This window comes from Mirounga angustirostris, unplaced genomic scaffold (assembly GCF_029215605.1).
Source record: "Mirounga angustirostris isolate CCGP_5_RB_7025 unplaced genomic scaffold, mMirAng1.0.hap1 SCAF_9, whole genome shotgun sequence".
Lineage (NCBI taxonomy): Eukaryota > Metazoa > Chordata > Mammalia > Carnivora > Phocidae > Mirounga > Mirounga angustirostris.
Genome location: NW_026991717.1, coordinates 123032690 through 123048166, shown reverse-complemented (window position 1 = coordinate 123048166; position 15477 = coordinate 123032690). Strand labels below are relative to the sequence as shown.

Here is a 15477-nt window from a genome sequence, read left to right as displayed (position 1 = left end):
GCTTATGATGATTCTTGAAAAGTTTCTGAGTATATCCCAGATGACACATCAATCATCAGGGGCCCCTTCTCCTATTTAATCATGGCATGAGGGGCCTAGAGGTGGTATTTTTAGGTCTCAGGGATAGAATAGAATGAGTGGTTGGAGAGAGGGTATTGAGACCAGGATAGATGGGAGAGTTGGTGTAGGTTGAAGGTCTTCCAGATGGTAGAGAGAGTGTGGCTGCAGGGTGAGTGGGTTTAGAGAGAGCTCATGAGGACCATATAGCTTGGATGGTCAGTTAAAGAAGCAGAAGAAAATACTTCAACTTCCTTCAGTTATTGCTCCCACTAGTGGCTCAACTTGGATGTCTGGGAAGACCAGAGAGTGCCAGAGGTGTGTGCTCACTTTTTCCCTTTCTCCAAAGCCGGCCCACAGATGGTGAAAACAGGCATGATGTCAGGCAGCTCCTTTTTCATCTGGACCATGGCATCGATTGGGCAGGGTATTTCATTTCTCCAACATTTGGTGAAGCTATTAATACTTTCCCTCATTCTTTTTCTGTCAGAATGCTTAAGGAACACTTGGAGAAATCACACAAATATCTGAGAGCAAATAGAGTGAAGTGGTCCTATTTGTTTTTAATAACAAATCCTTGGAGTCCCATATTCCCACAGATCCACAAATCTAGTCTGACAATATCTAAATTTGTCCTCTCTAATACCAGAAGCCTCTTTCACGTGATGTCTAGAGAACCGAGGTGGAATATAATAAAATTTAAACCTGGGTCTTGCTAAAAAGAAACAGGGACGATACAGTTTTGTTTTTCTCAAACTTTTACCTCATCTCCTTAGTATGGCCCTTGCTGAGAAACTTGAAGAGCCTCCAAGAGAACTGAGGTTCTTTCAGACTTTTTTGAACTCTGGGGTTAGCCCTTCAGATTCAGATGTAGTGAAAGAAAATGGAGTCATGGGAATAAGTTATAAATAGGCTTTTGTCAAAATACCTCCTGCCTGAGGGGCAGATCTGTAGTGCTCTTTCCAGTTGTAAATTTCCTAATGATTAGAATCCTTTGTTTAAATCCTATTATGGTGAATTATTAATACATCATTAGTGGTTTCCTTGTGCCTGACCTATTTCTATAGTGCGTTGTGACGCTACCATGAGTCATTTTGTTGGAACCATGTTGTCATTTAAGACTGAGGGGCACACGACTGACATACAATTAGACTTTTTTATTATGTGCTGTCAAACAGCAACTGCCATCAACTCCCCAATCCCTCCGTCTAAAAATACTTCAATAAATGAAATAAAATATGCCTAGATATTCCCCAGATAGATCCCCAAATTGCATCAAATGGGTGATAGAATCCAAGTTGTTTACACTATCTTGATTACCGCACTTTGTTTAAAGCTTTACTTTTTACTTATTAAATTCATATGACAGATAACAAGTAGTTGCTTACTTTTCCTGCAGCAACTTAAACAGCAAGCATTTATAGGAAATGTGAATTCTGATTTAATGTGATTAGGCTGTCCAATAGGATAAACCATAAAGGGATTTTACTTTTCTTAGTTTTTAGCTTGCCAGATATAGCTACCAAATAGGCACTTTACGACTCACTGGCTTAGATTTATCACATCCTAAAGTTCGAAATTTTGTAATGGCTAGATTATCGTTCAAGTCACTTTCAGTGTGATATCTGCCTCCCTCTCTGATAATTCTAAAGACACATTAACTCAACTATCTGATGAAATTGTCCATTATGTACCTTTTTTTAAAATGCCACATTTTTAATGTTAATTATCTTAAAGCATAATACTATTATAATAATTTCCATTCCACTGTCTTTTTTAAAAAAATATTTATTTCTTTGAGAGAGACAGAGATAGTGAGAGAGAGCATGAGCGGGAAGGAGGGGGGAAGCAGTCTCCCTGCTGAGCAGGGAGTCCTGATGCGGACTCCATCCCAGGACCCTGGGATCACAACCTGAGCCGAAGGCAGATGCTTAACTGACTGAGCCACCCAGGCACCCCCCATATCACTGTCTTAAAAAAGTATGCACGTGATAAAAAGAAATCAGCAGTACAGAAGAGTACCAACTGAAAATTTTCCATCTGTATTAGTCTGCTTGGGCTACCGTAACAAAATACCACATTGGTGGCCCAAATGACAGAAATTTACTTTCTCAAAATTCTGAATCTAGAAGTCCAAGATTCAAGTGCCTGCAGATTTAGTTTCTGGTGTGGGCTCTCTTCAATGGCCACTCTCTGGCTGTGGACCTTTGTGAGTTTTTGTGACCTTTTCTCTGTGAGTGCATGAGAATGAAAGAGATCTCTGGTGGCTCTTTTTCTCATAAGGACTCGGTTCCACCCTTATGATCTCATTTAATCTTAATTATCTCCATAAAGGCTGGGCATCCAAATACAGGCACACTGGGTGTTAGGATGGTAGACACAATTCGGTGTGTAACACCACTCAATCCCTAGTCTCAATCTCCAGATTGGTCAATTTTTTATTTTAATTCTTCTGGTGGTTATTTTCATAATTCTGTTACATACTGAAGTACATTTTTTTTGGGGTATAGATATTTAGACAATATAACTTTTAGCTGACTATAATAAAGAATAAGAAATCAGTTGACAGTGTTATCTGCTAACTCCCAGCTTTAAAAAAATTTTTGCTAGTATTAATTTTAACTTTTTCAATTGGTTGACTTTATAACCTTTGAAAACAGACCTTTATTTCTTTTTTTAAAAAAAAGATTTATTTATTTATTTTAGAGAAAGAGAGAGAGAGAGCGTGTACAGAGGGAGGGGCAGAGGGAGAGGGAGAGAGAAATGTCCTGTTTGTTCAATTTGGTCTTTTTTGGTGTGCTATTGACATGCAGTTCATTTTCCTCAAATGTCTGGTAATTCTCCTGGTTCACTTATATTTTTGAATGAAAGATAAGGATGGTTAATGTCAGGTTAATGGTGTATATATATTTTCCCCAAGATGCCTTTCCCTGACCGGGGGGCTGATGGTGATGCCTGGGTCAATGTCCAGGCTTCGTTTTATGATGTGAAGGTAGAAGTAGGCAAGTGGGCTGGGTCTGCCCCTGCCCCAGACCAGGAGCTTGGCCCCATCTACACTGATCACTCATTTCCTTTAAGATCACTTTCTTGATTTCAGCCTGGGGCAGACACTGAACTTGTCAGTTGTTCTAACTGATGTAGTGAGAGGTGATGGGGGGCCACATGAGACAGATTTGCAACTCATTACTCTAGTTAGCCCCTCAGTCCTGTGACTTTCAGGCTCTGGGACCCTGCAGGGAAGAATACATCCCTCCACAGCTGCGGCCTCATCCAGTCACTGTGTTCTGGCCGCTGCCTTCTCCACTCTGTTATCCATCAGCTCCAGGCCACAGACTCTCTCCATCTTTCAGAAAGCCACGAGACTGCGGTCTGTTGTTGGTGTCACTCCTCCTGTTCGCAGTATGGCTTTGGCTCGGTCCCATTTTATACTCTTTCACTGTCAATTTCAGTGGAATTTGAAAGAAGAAGGTTGGTGGGTGCCAGGACTCAGTTCATCCCTCTGAGCTGGAACTTTTCTATCTTTTAAAACAGAATGCATTACAATCCGGTTTTTCTTGTCCCCTTAGTATTCAGGGTTAAAATCACTCTGTTGTGTTACAATACATTCCCTCCAAAGGCTGCAAGCGGTTAAAAGTATTTCTTCTCAAACTGTTATTGTTTTGAGTTCTTGTGATTATAGTTTTCATTTTTTGCCCTCACTTTTGCCTTATTGCCACTCTCACGGTGCTGCTCTGAATTACACTCTTTTCTTCTAATTGGCTACTTCTGATATAAAGTAGATTATCCATAAGGCAAGAATCAGTAAACTTTGAGGGTGTTTTGAGAGACATTCCTTTGGGCAACCTGTATAAACTTTAGGGCATGAATTTTTGTGATATCTATTAAGATTGGCTTAAGGCCCTTTATCCTTAATGATTTGGGTCTATCTTCAGATAATTGAAAGCTGCTAGATAAATTTAACTCTGACCAAGTATTATAGATTTATCATCTTCATTAGACCACTATTTAAATTCCTAATGTCAATACTAATCATATTTTTTCTCTTAGCCATCACTACCTGTCAATGGATCATAATTCATCTAATCATGAGTAGGTTTTTCACATAAAGACCATTTATAATCAAGATACAATTTTATACTTAAGTTATCGATAGTCAACGATTTATTTACTGATATGAATTCAGTAGCAAATTTGCCAATTGTTTTTTTCCTGTCTTGAGTTGTAACACAGATAATGGTGACCCTAAAAGAAGCTCACAAATTAGAAAAGCATCACTATCAGACTCAGCACAATCATTTCATAGGAAGAAAATTTATTTCATGTTTGAATGCAAATTTTAGTAATAATTGTGTTGAAGTTACTTCTCTGAATGCAAATTTTAGTAATAATTGTGTTGAAGTTACTTTTCTAGGATTGTTTCCAAAGTGTTATTTCAACTACTCAAGATAAAACACATTATCAGGATGTACTATTTCAAAATGGCACAGGTGAGAAACACATGTCAAAAGGTAACACAACTGTTTAGTTTCATTAGTTACAAGTGAACTAGTGGATAAGTCATGATTTCAACTATGTATTTCTTTTTTTTTTTAACTGTGTATGATATTTCTATGAAGATGTCCAAGTCTCAATGATAATCAGAAATGGGTATTGCTATGGGGATATCCTAGGGGAGTAAGGGGGACCATCTCTGGGGGCCCATTGGGCCCACTAACCCTACTCCACAGACTTAACACAACAAAAGCTTTGAATTCCTTGGTGTGCTTCATGAACACTGAGAAGCAAATGCCATCTCTGTTTGGGATGAAATTAAGGGGCTGTTTTGACAGAAAATCTGAAGAGTACATCTGTGGATAAAGATTGATCCTAACCATTTTAAGTAAGGGAGTACTGTTGGGGAATAGAAATTATGTCCAATGATCAACAGGTTGGAAAGAGCTAGCAGTTTCAGAGAGAAGAAACTTCTCTTGATAGCTTTAGTATTGCTTTCCTTGAGTGTTTGATAGCTTTAGTACCTACTGTGGGTTGGAAACAAATCAGTAAAGAAACCAATCCCTGAAGACAAGTTAAATGTTTTCAAGTGAATCTTCACAGTGAAGTAGTAACTGTAGTAACTCTGAATAACCAAAATTTGCAAAACCACATTTTATTCTATTCTATTATATGAATACCAATCTCTTTTTGGCCTGATAATTGTAGCTGTGTAGATCTAGTAATTCAATGAGTGATTCAGATCCAGCCCAGTATGGTTGAGACATCATAACCAAAAAGTAAACAAAGAAGAAATTTCCTGGGTCATATGTCTAGGCTCCAAAGAGAAAAAGATGGTGGTCCTACAAGATAGGAAAAACAGATCCTTCTTTCTTCGTGCTTTTCTTTTTGGTCATGGAAACATGTTTTAAGGGAAAGGGATATACATGGAGTTTTAAAACTGGAAGAGGCCATCAAGCTCTTTCATTTCTAGATTTAGAAGTGGCCCCGTGATTTGCCCAAGGGCTAACAGTTACCTTGTGTCCAGCCTGCTTTATTAATCAATGGGTGATTTAGTGTGCTCTGCTCATAATTCCCACTTGCTGCTACTTAGAAATAGTTCTAGAGTTCATGTCTTTTCTGCTATGAGACCAGCCAAGAAGAACAATTCTTAGTTTGCTCAGCCACATAAGCTGAAATCTTGCCAGTTTTTTTTTTTTTTTTTTTTTTTTCTGGGCAACACATAATAGTTGGGTCACATCAGGTAGATCCTTGTGAAGAGATGATTAATAGTTTCAGAGTCTGAAAAAAACAACTCAAAGCTAAGCCTTTCCCCTCCTTCACCTCATAATAGCTGCTCCATGCATGTATCCTGTTGGACTTTTCAGTTTTGAGGAATTCACATTGTCTTTGGTTGTATCCAGGAACATGAAGGGGGACCAAGCCAACATGGGGCTAATTTTATATTGTGGTCACCAACTAAGTTAATAGCATTTGCCATTTGCTGAATCTTTATAGTATGAAATGCTATCTATAAGTGAGAAGCTCAGCGTTGATCTGGTTCAGTTGATCTCTGTTGCGCATCTTACACAACGTCACTGCGGTTAGCATCAAGCAAGTTTTCTAGAAAGTGTCAGTTATTTTGATATCACCTGGGATTCAGATGTGCTGGTAGCCTCTCTTCCTTCTGGGAGGTAATGATTAAGTGGTAATGCTATCGCCTCTCCAGAGATGAACTTTTGCCCCATGAGACATCACCTGCACAAGGGTTAGGTCAGCTGTCTCGTGTATATAATGGGTTTGGAATACATGTTCAAGAAACCAGCATTTTAGAAGTCCCCCTACCACTGTGAGTAGTGTAGGGTCAGCTTACAAAACTGTTTGGTTATACTCTTTTGGGATTTGGCCCTGCTTATTTGGGGTTAGGTGGGAGTTTTCAAGCAGTTCATAGTCATCCTGCATGTTGGGGAGACTTTGCCTCATGTCCCGGGTAACCTTTTGGACCTGAATGCCAGTGCTGTTCTTTGGAGAAACCCTCTGGCCCCGGTATGCCTGGGCCTGACGTTTACAGATGCCAAACTTGCTAAGCAGGATGAATACATCCCTTTGAAAGGCCTTCGTGAAAATAGCATAGAGAAATGGATTGGCACAGGAGTTAAGTGGATAGAAGAGAACCAGCAAGATTTTGGAGTTGGTAACGGTGATGAGAGGCTTGTTCATCAGTGCTGACAAAGCATAGAATGAGATTGGGGCCATGCACATGAAGTCAGTGAAGATCAACACAGCCATCCTTTTGGCAGTTTTGGTGTCTTTGTCCCCTGGGTTGTACTGGGGATTTCGGACTGTGATGTAGATCTTCACATAACAGGAGCAGACGATGATAAAGGCAACTATGTTGAGCAACAGAACAAGGATAATATATGCCAGGGCAAGAGGTGTCTCAGTGTCCATGGGCAGGCAGATGCTGACCTTGGCGTAGCTGCTTATTCCCACCAAAGGGAGCAGGGCAAGCAGGAAGCAGCAAACCCAGCCCCCAACCATGATGGCATATGCATGCCTGAGGCGGATTTTCCGGTCCAGGCGCATGGCGAAGGTAATGGCGTACCAGCGCTCCAGGGTGATGACTGTCAGTGTATACACTGACAATTCACTGGCAAAGACAGTGAAGAAACCAGCTGTGTTACACCCCGGGCCTGTCTGCCAGTCGATGGCATGGTTGTAGTACTCAGAATGAGTGTAGAGGTCTACGGAGGCGATGAGGAGCAGATACATCCCCATGCAGAAATCTGCAAAGGCCAAGTTGCATATGAGAAAGCGTGGGACAGTGAGTTTGTAGTGGCTGGTGAGGAGGATGATCAGGACAAAGACATTGCCCAGGAGAGCCAGCAGACTAACAAACCACACCATGATTCTCAGGAAGTTGTAGCCCATTATGTCTTCACAGGGGTTGAACTCATCTGACTTGGGAGTACACACCATGTCTTCATTGCCCCCACACACAGTGTAGTCATAATGGCTATCAAAGGCCTGTAGGGTCTCTTCCTGTGGGTTTTTTAGCTCCTGGCCAAAACCGAGGATCTCATCTTCTTGTTCTTCAAAGAAGACATAATAATGAGAGTTGCTGTGGGTATCCTGGAACTTGGAGTTGTCCTTGTACCCAGCATGGCTGTCACCCAGATACTCCTCGTACTCCTGGTCAAAGGGGCCATTCAAAGCATTCACAGATTTTCTCTGACGCAGGCTCCGAATACTGCTCTCATTACACATTAAGGACTCAAGGATTCTGCAAGGCAACAGAAATAAGTCACTGCTTCCTGAAAACCCCTAACGGTTCCCATAACACTCAGCAAAGTATATGGAATACTTACTATGATCTACATGATTTGACAAGATTTTACATGATCTAGTCAGGCCTTTTCTCCTACATCATTTCCTATACCCCCCCACCCCACTCAAGTGTCCTTTTCTCAGAAAGCCTTCCCTCATCTCCCTAAATAAATTGTCCTACCTTATGTTTATTTCTTTTATAGTAATATATGATATCTTCTTATTTGCTTGCTTATTTTCTGACTTCCTCTACTAGAATGTCAACAAAGTGCAAGAGGGCTCTTGTCCAACCTATTCATTGCTATGGGATAGGACAGTGCCAAGCACATAGTAGGTGCTCAGTAAATATTTATCGAACAAATAAATGGATGCTATCATGCAGGCATACTCATGGAAGTGAGATTTAGTTTTTCACTAGCCCACCATACTGAGATCACAAAGGATTTTTTGTTGATTTATCTGTTGTGCTCTGGTTAAAATGCCCAGTGGACTGCCTATTCCAACCTGTTTGGGGGTTAATGAGAAATCTGGGCCCTGCCCTTGAAGGCCACTCTAGCTTCCCACCCATCCCTTTCCTAGCCAGGGCCACATGGCGTCAGTATCAAGCCTGCTATCACCATCCCCGTACCCGATGTCTGGCTTTTGGCAGGTGCTAGGCCCATACTGGTCTTCTTTGCACAGCCATTCAACTTTCCCTTTTGCTTCTGCCCCACAACCAGATTTCAGTTTGTTTCTGACTGCAAATATGAGTCAGAAAGTCAGCCAGTAGATATTGCATAGACACTGAGAAGAAGTGAATAAATGAGAAATGAAGGTGGTGTTAGGACAACGGGATTACAAGAGACACAAGGGGGGAATAAAGCAGAGTAAAAGTGTAGGTGAAGACAAGATGCAGAGAAAGCATGGAGAGAAGAAGGCTGTCCCTCCTTTGCAGCTTGTAAGGATAATAAAATAATTCACAACATAGCTGCTATTTATTGAGAATTTAAAATATTCCAGGTCATGGCAATAGGTGTTTTCTATTCAGTTTCTCATTTAATCTTCTCAAAACCTCTGTGAATGATAACATTACAATCTCCATTCACAGAGGCTCAGGGAAGTTAAGTAAGTAGGCTGGAATATCACAACTAGAAAGCGGCAGACCTCGGGTACAAAGCCAGCTGAGTCCAAAGCCCACACACAGGTAACCAGTAAGCTGTGACATTTGCAAAGTCTTAATTGCTTGTGTTGCTAAATTTGTCCTCATAGTTGTGTCATCTAATATGTGTTGCAGAACCTAATATGTATTGAATCTGGAGACTAGGAATCATGTAGTATAATCTCTACAAGATTCTACATGACCCCCATACCTCCCTGCTGTGATCCAGTGACATTGGTCTTCTCATCTGCAGTCACTTTGAGTCTGCAGGGGCATTGTGTCCTATGGAGTTCATGTTTCTTATGTATGCTTCAATTCTTTCCACCTGGCTTTCACATCACAAACCTTCCCCAAACCCAGAAATTACTTCAACTTCCACCAACACCTCTTGTCGTTTATTCCAGACACCTGCCATTTACCCTCTGATTTTCTTCTGATTCTTAAAAGCACAGCAGTGGCTCGGATAAGAAAGGTCAGCCCGTGTGAGGTGAAGGAAACTCAAGGAAAGTGGAAGCTTCTTTAGAGTCCACGTGTTTCTTGCTATCAATTCCTTCAGGTGCTCTAGGCCTTTGGATGGCAGGGCAGCGACGCTGGTGTAAGAGACGTCCCTGGGAAGGAGAGAACACAGAGCTGGTGAGCAGCCAGAGCCTTCTACTTCTTGACCAGAAGGTCAAGCAGGCCTGAGATTAATAGGGGCTTGCTCCTTTCTGCTCTTGAACATAGACTCAGTTCTTTAGATACTGCCACTGGTCTAAGGAGGGATATTTGGCTTCTCAGTTGATATGTTACCAGGGACTCCCCATTTTTATTACTTAGAATTCCAGTATGCATCGATACAAATAACAGTTAGCAGACATTTTATTTTATTCATTGCAATAAATGCAAATTCTTGGAATCAGAGACAGATATCAGTTTTACTCCAGAAAATTACACCATATAACTACTAAAGGGTCTCCAGAGGCAAGAGAAATGTATTTGAACAGGCTTAAAGGGGCCTGAATTGCTCTCAGTCTCTTTGGGGACTAGGGATTTGGGATTAATAAGCTGTTCACTGATATGGACCAAAACTGGTATCATGGAACTCTTCTAATGATGCAGAATTTGGGACTCATACCAGTTACATGGTGAATTCATGACTGAGAACAAACTCCCACAGTTTCTTTAGAAGGCTGTAAATGTATTTCATGGAAAGAAAATGCCAGTATTTATATTAATAATTTAAGATTATTTAGATTAATAACCTGAGAAGTGAGATTCAAGATACTTCCAAAAACAATGAAGAGGGTGGTAAAGCTGGGGACATAGACATTAGTGTTAGTTACTAAGGTAGAATTAATTCACATTGCAGTGTGACATTTCCTGTTCTTTTCTCAGTCCCAGGGAGTCCAGGTTATTATGTCTTGCTCCATCATTTTTACTTGCATTGAATAATAGCTTGAATAAAACCATGAATATTTAACCTAATATCTCTCATTTTATATTTTATAAATTAAAATATTCACTAAATATTCTTATATTTTATATATTTTATAAGGTTTTATAATTTTTTAAAAGATTTTATTTATTTTAGCAGGGAGGGGCAGAGGGAGAGAGAGAAGGAGAAGCAGACTCCCTGCTGAGCATGGAGCCCAGTGACAATGCGGGCCTCCATCTCACCACCCTGAGATCATGACCTGAGCTGAAATCAAGAGTCTGATTCTTAACTGACTGTAAAAAGTTACAATTTTTTAATAATTACATTTAAAAATGTTTAATATAATTAGTATCTTATTAGCAAGAAAATGCCAATATTTACAGCTTCTTCCTCCCTATCCTTGTAATTTGACTTAGCTGGGATTTACATTCTCAGGGTTCAAGGCTGCTAGAATTTGCTAGTCATTTTTTATAAACATGAAGCTCTCACAGTAACCCCATTCTTACTACAGTGATTCTCAGGGAAGGGTGTCACATTTGCTAGTCTATTTTGTATGTACTTTAAAAATTCTATAATTTAGCATTTCCCAAACTTGCCTGGTGGGAAGAATTACCCTTGGTGCTTATTACTATGTGAACCCAGGTAATTTTTAACATTAAGCAAGTATGTTTGGGAAACTGGCATAAATGAACAACTTTGCTGTATTTGCTGAGACCTGAGGGAGTTTGGAACCAGCCATGAATGCAGTTGGGAAGTAAATGAAGCTAGATGTTGCCCTCTTGCCTCGTCTGTCCTTTTGATGCCGCATTTTCTCTTTTAGCCACGCTGTTTTCGAGGGGTTGCTATCGTTCTGCCTTCAGCTTTCTGGAAGCAACTTATGTGTCTCTTTACCCAGTGATGCTTTCATGTCAGTGAAACAAGAGAGCATCTCTTGGCTCATTTTCCCTCCTTTGCTGTCTGTTGGATACACTGATTACGTGTGTTCATCTGAAAGAGTTTATCCTTCCAAGTACTGTGTTTGCATTTTAATAGATATTTCTTGAGAGAATACTGAAGGGACCATCCCACTTACTGAATGGCAAAACACCCCAAAACTAAGTGCCATCAAACAACAATCTTTTTATTATTAGCATAGCTTTTGTGGGTCAGGAATTTGAACAGGGCAGGGCAGGGATGGCTTGTCTCTGCTCCATGGTGTCTGGGGCTCAGCTGGGAAGACTTGAAGGCTGGGACAAGTCAGTGACTGGGGCTGCTATTATCTGCAGACTCCTTCACTTGCGTATCTGGGCCAGAGCTGAGATGACTCAAAGCTCAGCTCAGCTGGGATTGTTAATGTGGCTTTCCGTGGGGCTTGGGCTTCTCATTCATGGTGGTCAAGTTCTGAGAGGGGGCATTTTGAGAGGAAGCATCTGGGGTGTCCCAAGAGAACTTGTAGATTTAAAGGCAGGGAACATAGAACCTATCTCACAATGGGAGGAGTGTCAAAGAATTTTGGGCCTTATTTTAAAGCTGCTACAAGGGGTGGGGATAGCATTGAGGCAGATATTTGGTGAGAACTGGGAATTTATCACTCTGCAAATCAGTGTTTCTTGTCCAGGAATTACTTGCAATACAGACTCCTGAGCCACACCCCAAACCAACTGGATTAGACTCTCTGATGGTGGGGCCCAGGAATCTGCATTACTTAAGATACTCTCTAGGTAATTTAGAATCTCACTTCAATTCTCAGAACATTTTTTTATGAAGTAGGTGGATGTTAAAGCTAAGACAAAGAAAAGGAGGCATGTTATATCCAAAGAGATTCAGCAAATCAAGGGTGGAGCTGTAACTGTAATTTGGATCTATAGTTTAGGTTCAGTGCCCTAGGAACTTTTCTCTACCCCTTATCATCAGGTCTCTGGAGTCTTTTTTGAACACAGATCCAGGTGTGGCAATGCTCCAGGGACTCATTAGGAATCTGGGAGGGAGGAACTGATTCCATGGTTTGTCTGAGTGTCTGTAAAAAGCGTATCTCAGGTGGCCTCCAGTTGGGTCCCAGTGGGGCTGAATTGGGAGGGTGCTTATACAGGCATGGAGAAAAGGAGGTGTTGGAAAATGTGTGTAAAACTTATGATGAGACATCTGTAACATAGTGAGAACTTGGCATATAGTAGGTGTTCAACAAATGCCTTTCTTGCCCAACTTGGGGTTTATCTCAGCACAAGTCAGAAGCAAGGAACCCGGCAAATGCAGCTCCAGGCCAGATCTTGACTTGTACATCCAATTGCTTATTTGACATCTCATCCTGGATGCCTCATAGGCAACTCCAACTTAACAGGTCCATCCCAAACTTAACTTTTGATCTTCCATCCCCACCCAGCCTACTCCATTTAATCTAGGGAAAAACAACAACAACAACAAAACTTCTCTCCCCCCAAATCCCCAAATCCATGTAATTACATCTCCAGTATAAACTCTCTAGTCCAAGCTAACATAATCTCTTGGTGCAATAGCTTTCTTGTCTACCCTTCTTCCCTTCCAGTGCATCCTCCACACAGCAGCCAGAGTAGTCAGATGTAACATAGGGGTTGAGTAAGGTCACTCTCCTGCTTAAAACCTTTCAGTGACCTCCCAATGTACCATACATAACATTTACTCTTCCCACCATGCCCTTTAATGTCCTGAAGATCTGGCCCTTGCTTATACCTCCAAGCTCATCTCAGGGGCCTCAGGCCACTTATAGCCCAAATTGGAATCTCTCTGGAGCCATCTCACTCCCTGTTGGTGCGAGCCACTTGATGTAGCTCTAACTATCCATTAGACCTGCTGTTAACCTAAAGTGCTTCTGAGCTGCTGCCCTTTCCTAATGCAGGCTGCTCCACTCATGCTCCTTTGGTACTTTATAGAGTCAGGCAAGGGGAACAATTGCTTTTCCCCCTTTTTTGGGATTTAACCTCTCTTGCAGAGATCTACAATTTTAATCAGACAGTCTGGCTGCTATCAGAAAGGAAGGTAGGAGTTCCGTTACACTTGAAAATGGTTATAGTACTGCCTCTCCACTCAAAAATTCCCTAATGAGGGCGCCTGGGTGGCTCAGTTGGTTGGGCGACTGCCTTCGGCTCAGGTCATGATCCTGGAGTCCCGGGATCGAGTCCTGCATCAGGCTCCCAGGGAGCCTGCTTCTCCCTCTGACCCTCCCCCCTCTCATGTGCTCTCTGTCTCTCTCATTCTCTCTGTCTCAAATAAATAAATAAAATCTTAAAAAAAAAAAAAATCCCTAATGGAATGATTCTTCCCTCCAAGCCTACTGGTGTTTATGTCCTATTTTCTCTCCACCATCTTCTAGGACTTGTGTTCCCATGGAGTCTCTCTTGCCCTTGCCCTGCATTTATGCCATGCATATCTACAGTAAGATGCAACTGAACTATACCCTCTAATCGGATGCTAGATTAGCTGTTTATATGTCTGTAGCTGTCCACAGTCTCATGGTTCTCATTGCTACCACCTTAGTTTAGGTCTGAATTACATTTCACCTGAGCTGTGCCAAAACTTCCTTATTGGTCTTAGAACCCACCTTCAGACTTAAGACAGAGGGTTCTTTCTAAAACTTGGATCTCACTGTATTGCTTTCCAGCTTGAAGCCATGGTTCCTCCAATGTCTACACAATGTGGTTCAAGCTTCCTAGAGGAGTATTCCTTGTCCCCAGTGGGAATTTCTTCCTGAATCCTGTGTAATGTTCTTGATTTTTTCCATTTCACTGGAGCACATTTTTGAGTAATTTCTTAGAAAGGTTATATATGAGATATTTTCTACAACCTTGCATGTCTGAAAATGACTTTTTTCTACTCTTATATTCAGTTGATACTTTACCTGGCAATAAAATTTTGGGTTGCAAGAGTGTTTCTTCAGAATTCTAAAGGCTTTACTCTTTTGAATTCTAGCACTCATTGTTGCTTTTGGTAGGACTGATATAATTCAGGTTCTTGTTCTTTGGTCATTGACTTGTTTTTACTCACCGGCAGTTTTTATGACACTCTCTCTCTCTCTCTTTATTTTCCAGCTTTACTGAGATACAATTGATGTATAACATATATAAGTTTAAGGTGTGCAACATGATGATTTGGTACATGTATATTTTGTGAAATGATTATATGGCACTCTCTTTGTTCCCGGTGTGAGATTTCATGAAGGTATGCCTTGGTATGGATCTTTTTGCACTTACTGTGCTGGCCCCTGGGGGTGGGGGTGAAGCCTTCAGTCTGGAGAGGTGTGCTCTTCAGCTTTAGGACAATTTTTGGTATTGTTTCTAGGATAACTTACTCCTCTCATTTTCTTTGTTCCCTCTCTGTAATTCCTAGTAAATGAAAAAGGAACTTCCTATATTCGTCAGACTTATCTCCATTTTTTGCTTGTAATTTTTTCTTGTTATTTTTTATGATTTTATTTTTAAGTAGTTTTTAAAAAAATATTTTATTTATTTGAGAGAGAGAGAATGAGAAAGAGAGAGAGAGCATGAGAAGGGGGAGGGTCAGAGGGGGAAGCAGACTCCCCGCTGAGCAGGGAGCCCAATATGGGACTCGATCCTGGGACTCCAGGATCATGACCTGAGCTGAAGGCAGTTGCTTAACCAACTGAGCCACTTAAAGTGTCCCTTTAAGTAGTTTTTATACCCAGTGTGGGGCTCAAACTCACACCCTGAGATCAAGAGTCACATGCTCTACTGACTGAGTCAGCCAGGCGCCCCTTCCCTATTATTTGTATTGAGTCTAATGGTAGACTTCCTTGACTGTATCTTCCATCTCTTCTACTGAATTAAAAAAAATTAATTAAAATTTTTGTTTCCAGCTTTATCCAGGTATAACTGACAAATAAAAATTGTATAGATTTATGGTGTCCAATGTGGTGTTTTGATAGATGAGTACATTTTGAAATGATTCCCACAATTAAACTAATGAACATACCTGTCACCTCACAGAGTTGTTTTTTTTTCTTATGGTGAGAACATTGAAGATCTACTCTCTTAGCAAATTTCAAGTATACAAAATAGTATTTTAACTACAGTCACCATGCTGTACATTAGATCCTCAGACC

General features: G+C 40.9%; 1 protein-coding gene across 6 annotated transcripts in view; it reads right to left on the bottom strand.

Annotated features, from left to right (window-relative positions):
* Positions 1 to 2929: 2929 nt before the first annotated feature.
* Positions 2930 to 15477, bottom strand: part of TSHR (thyroid stimulating hormone receptor) — a 159016-nt gene continuing 146468 nt past the window's right edge. For all 6 annotated transcript variants that reach the window (XM_045901332.3, XM_045901331.3, XM_045901333.3 and 3 more), the window contains 2 exons: positions 9412 to 9600; positions 2930 to 7810 (listed from right to left, as the gene is read on the bottom strand). In XM_045901332.3, the coding sequence (XP_045757288.1) occupies positions 6397 to 7810; positions 9412 to 9600 (1603 nt within the window). In that variant the 3' untranslated portion in view covers positions 2930 to 6396. The remainder of the gene's footprint in view (positions 7811 to 9411; positions 9601 to 15477) is intronic.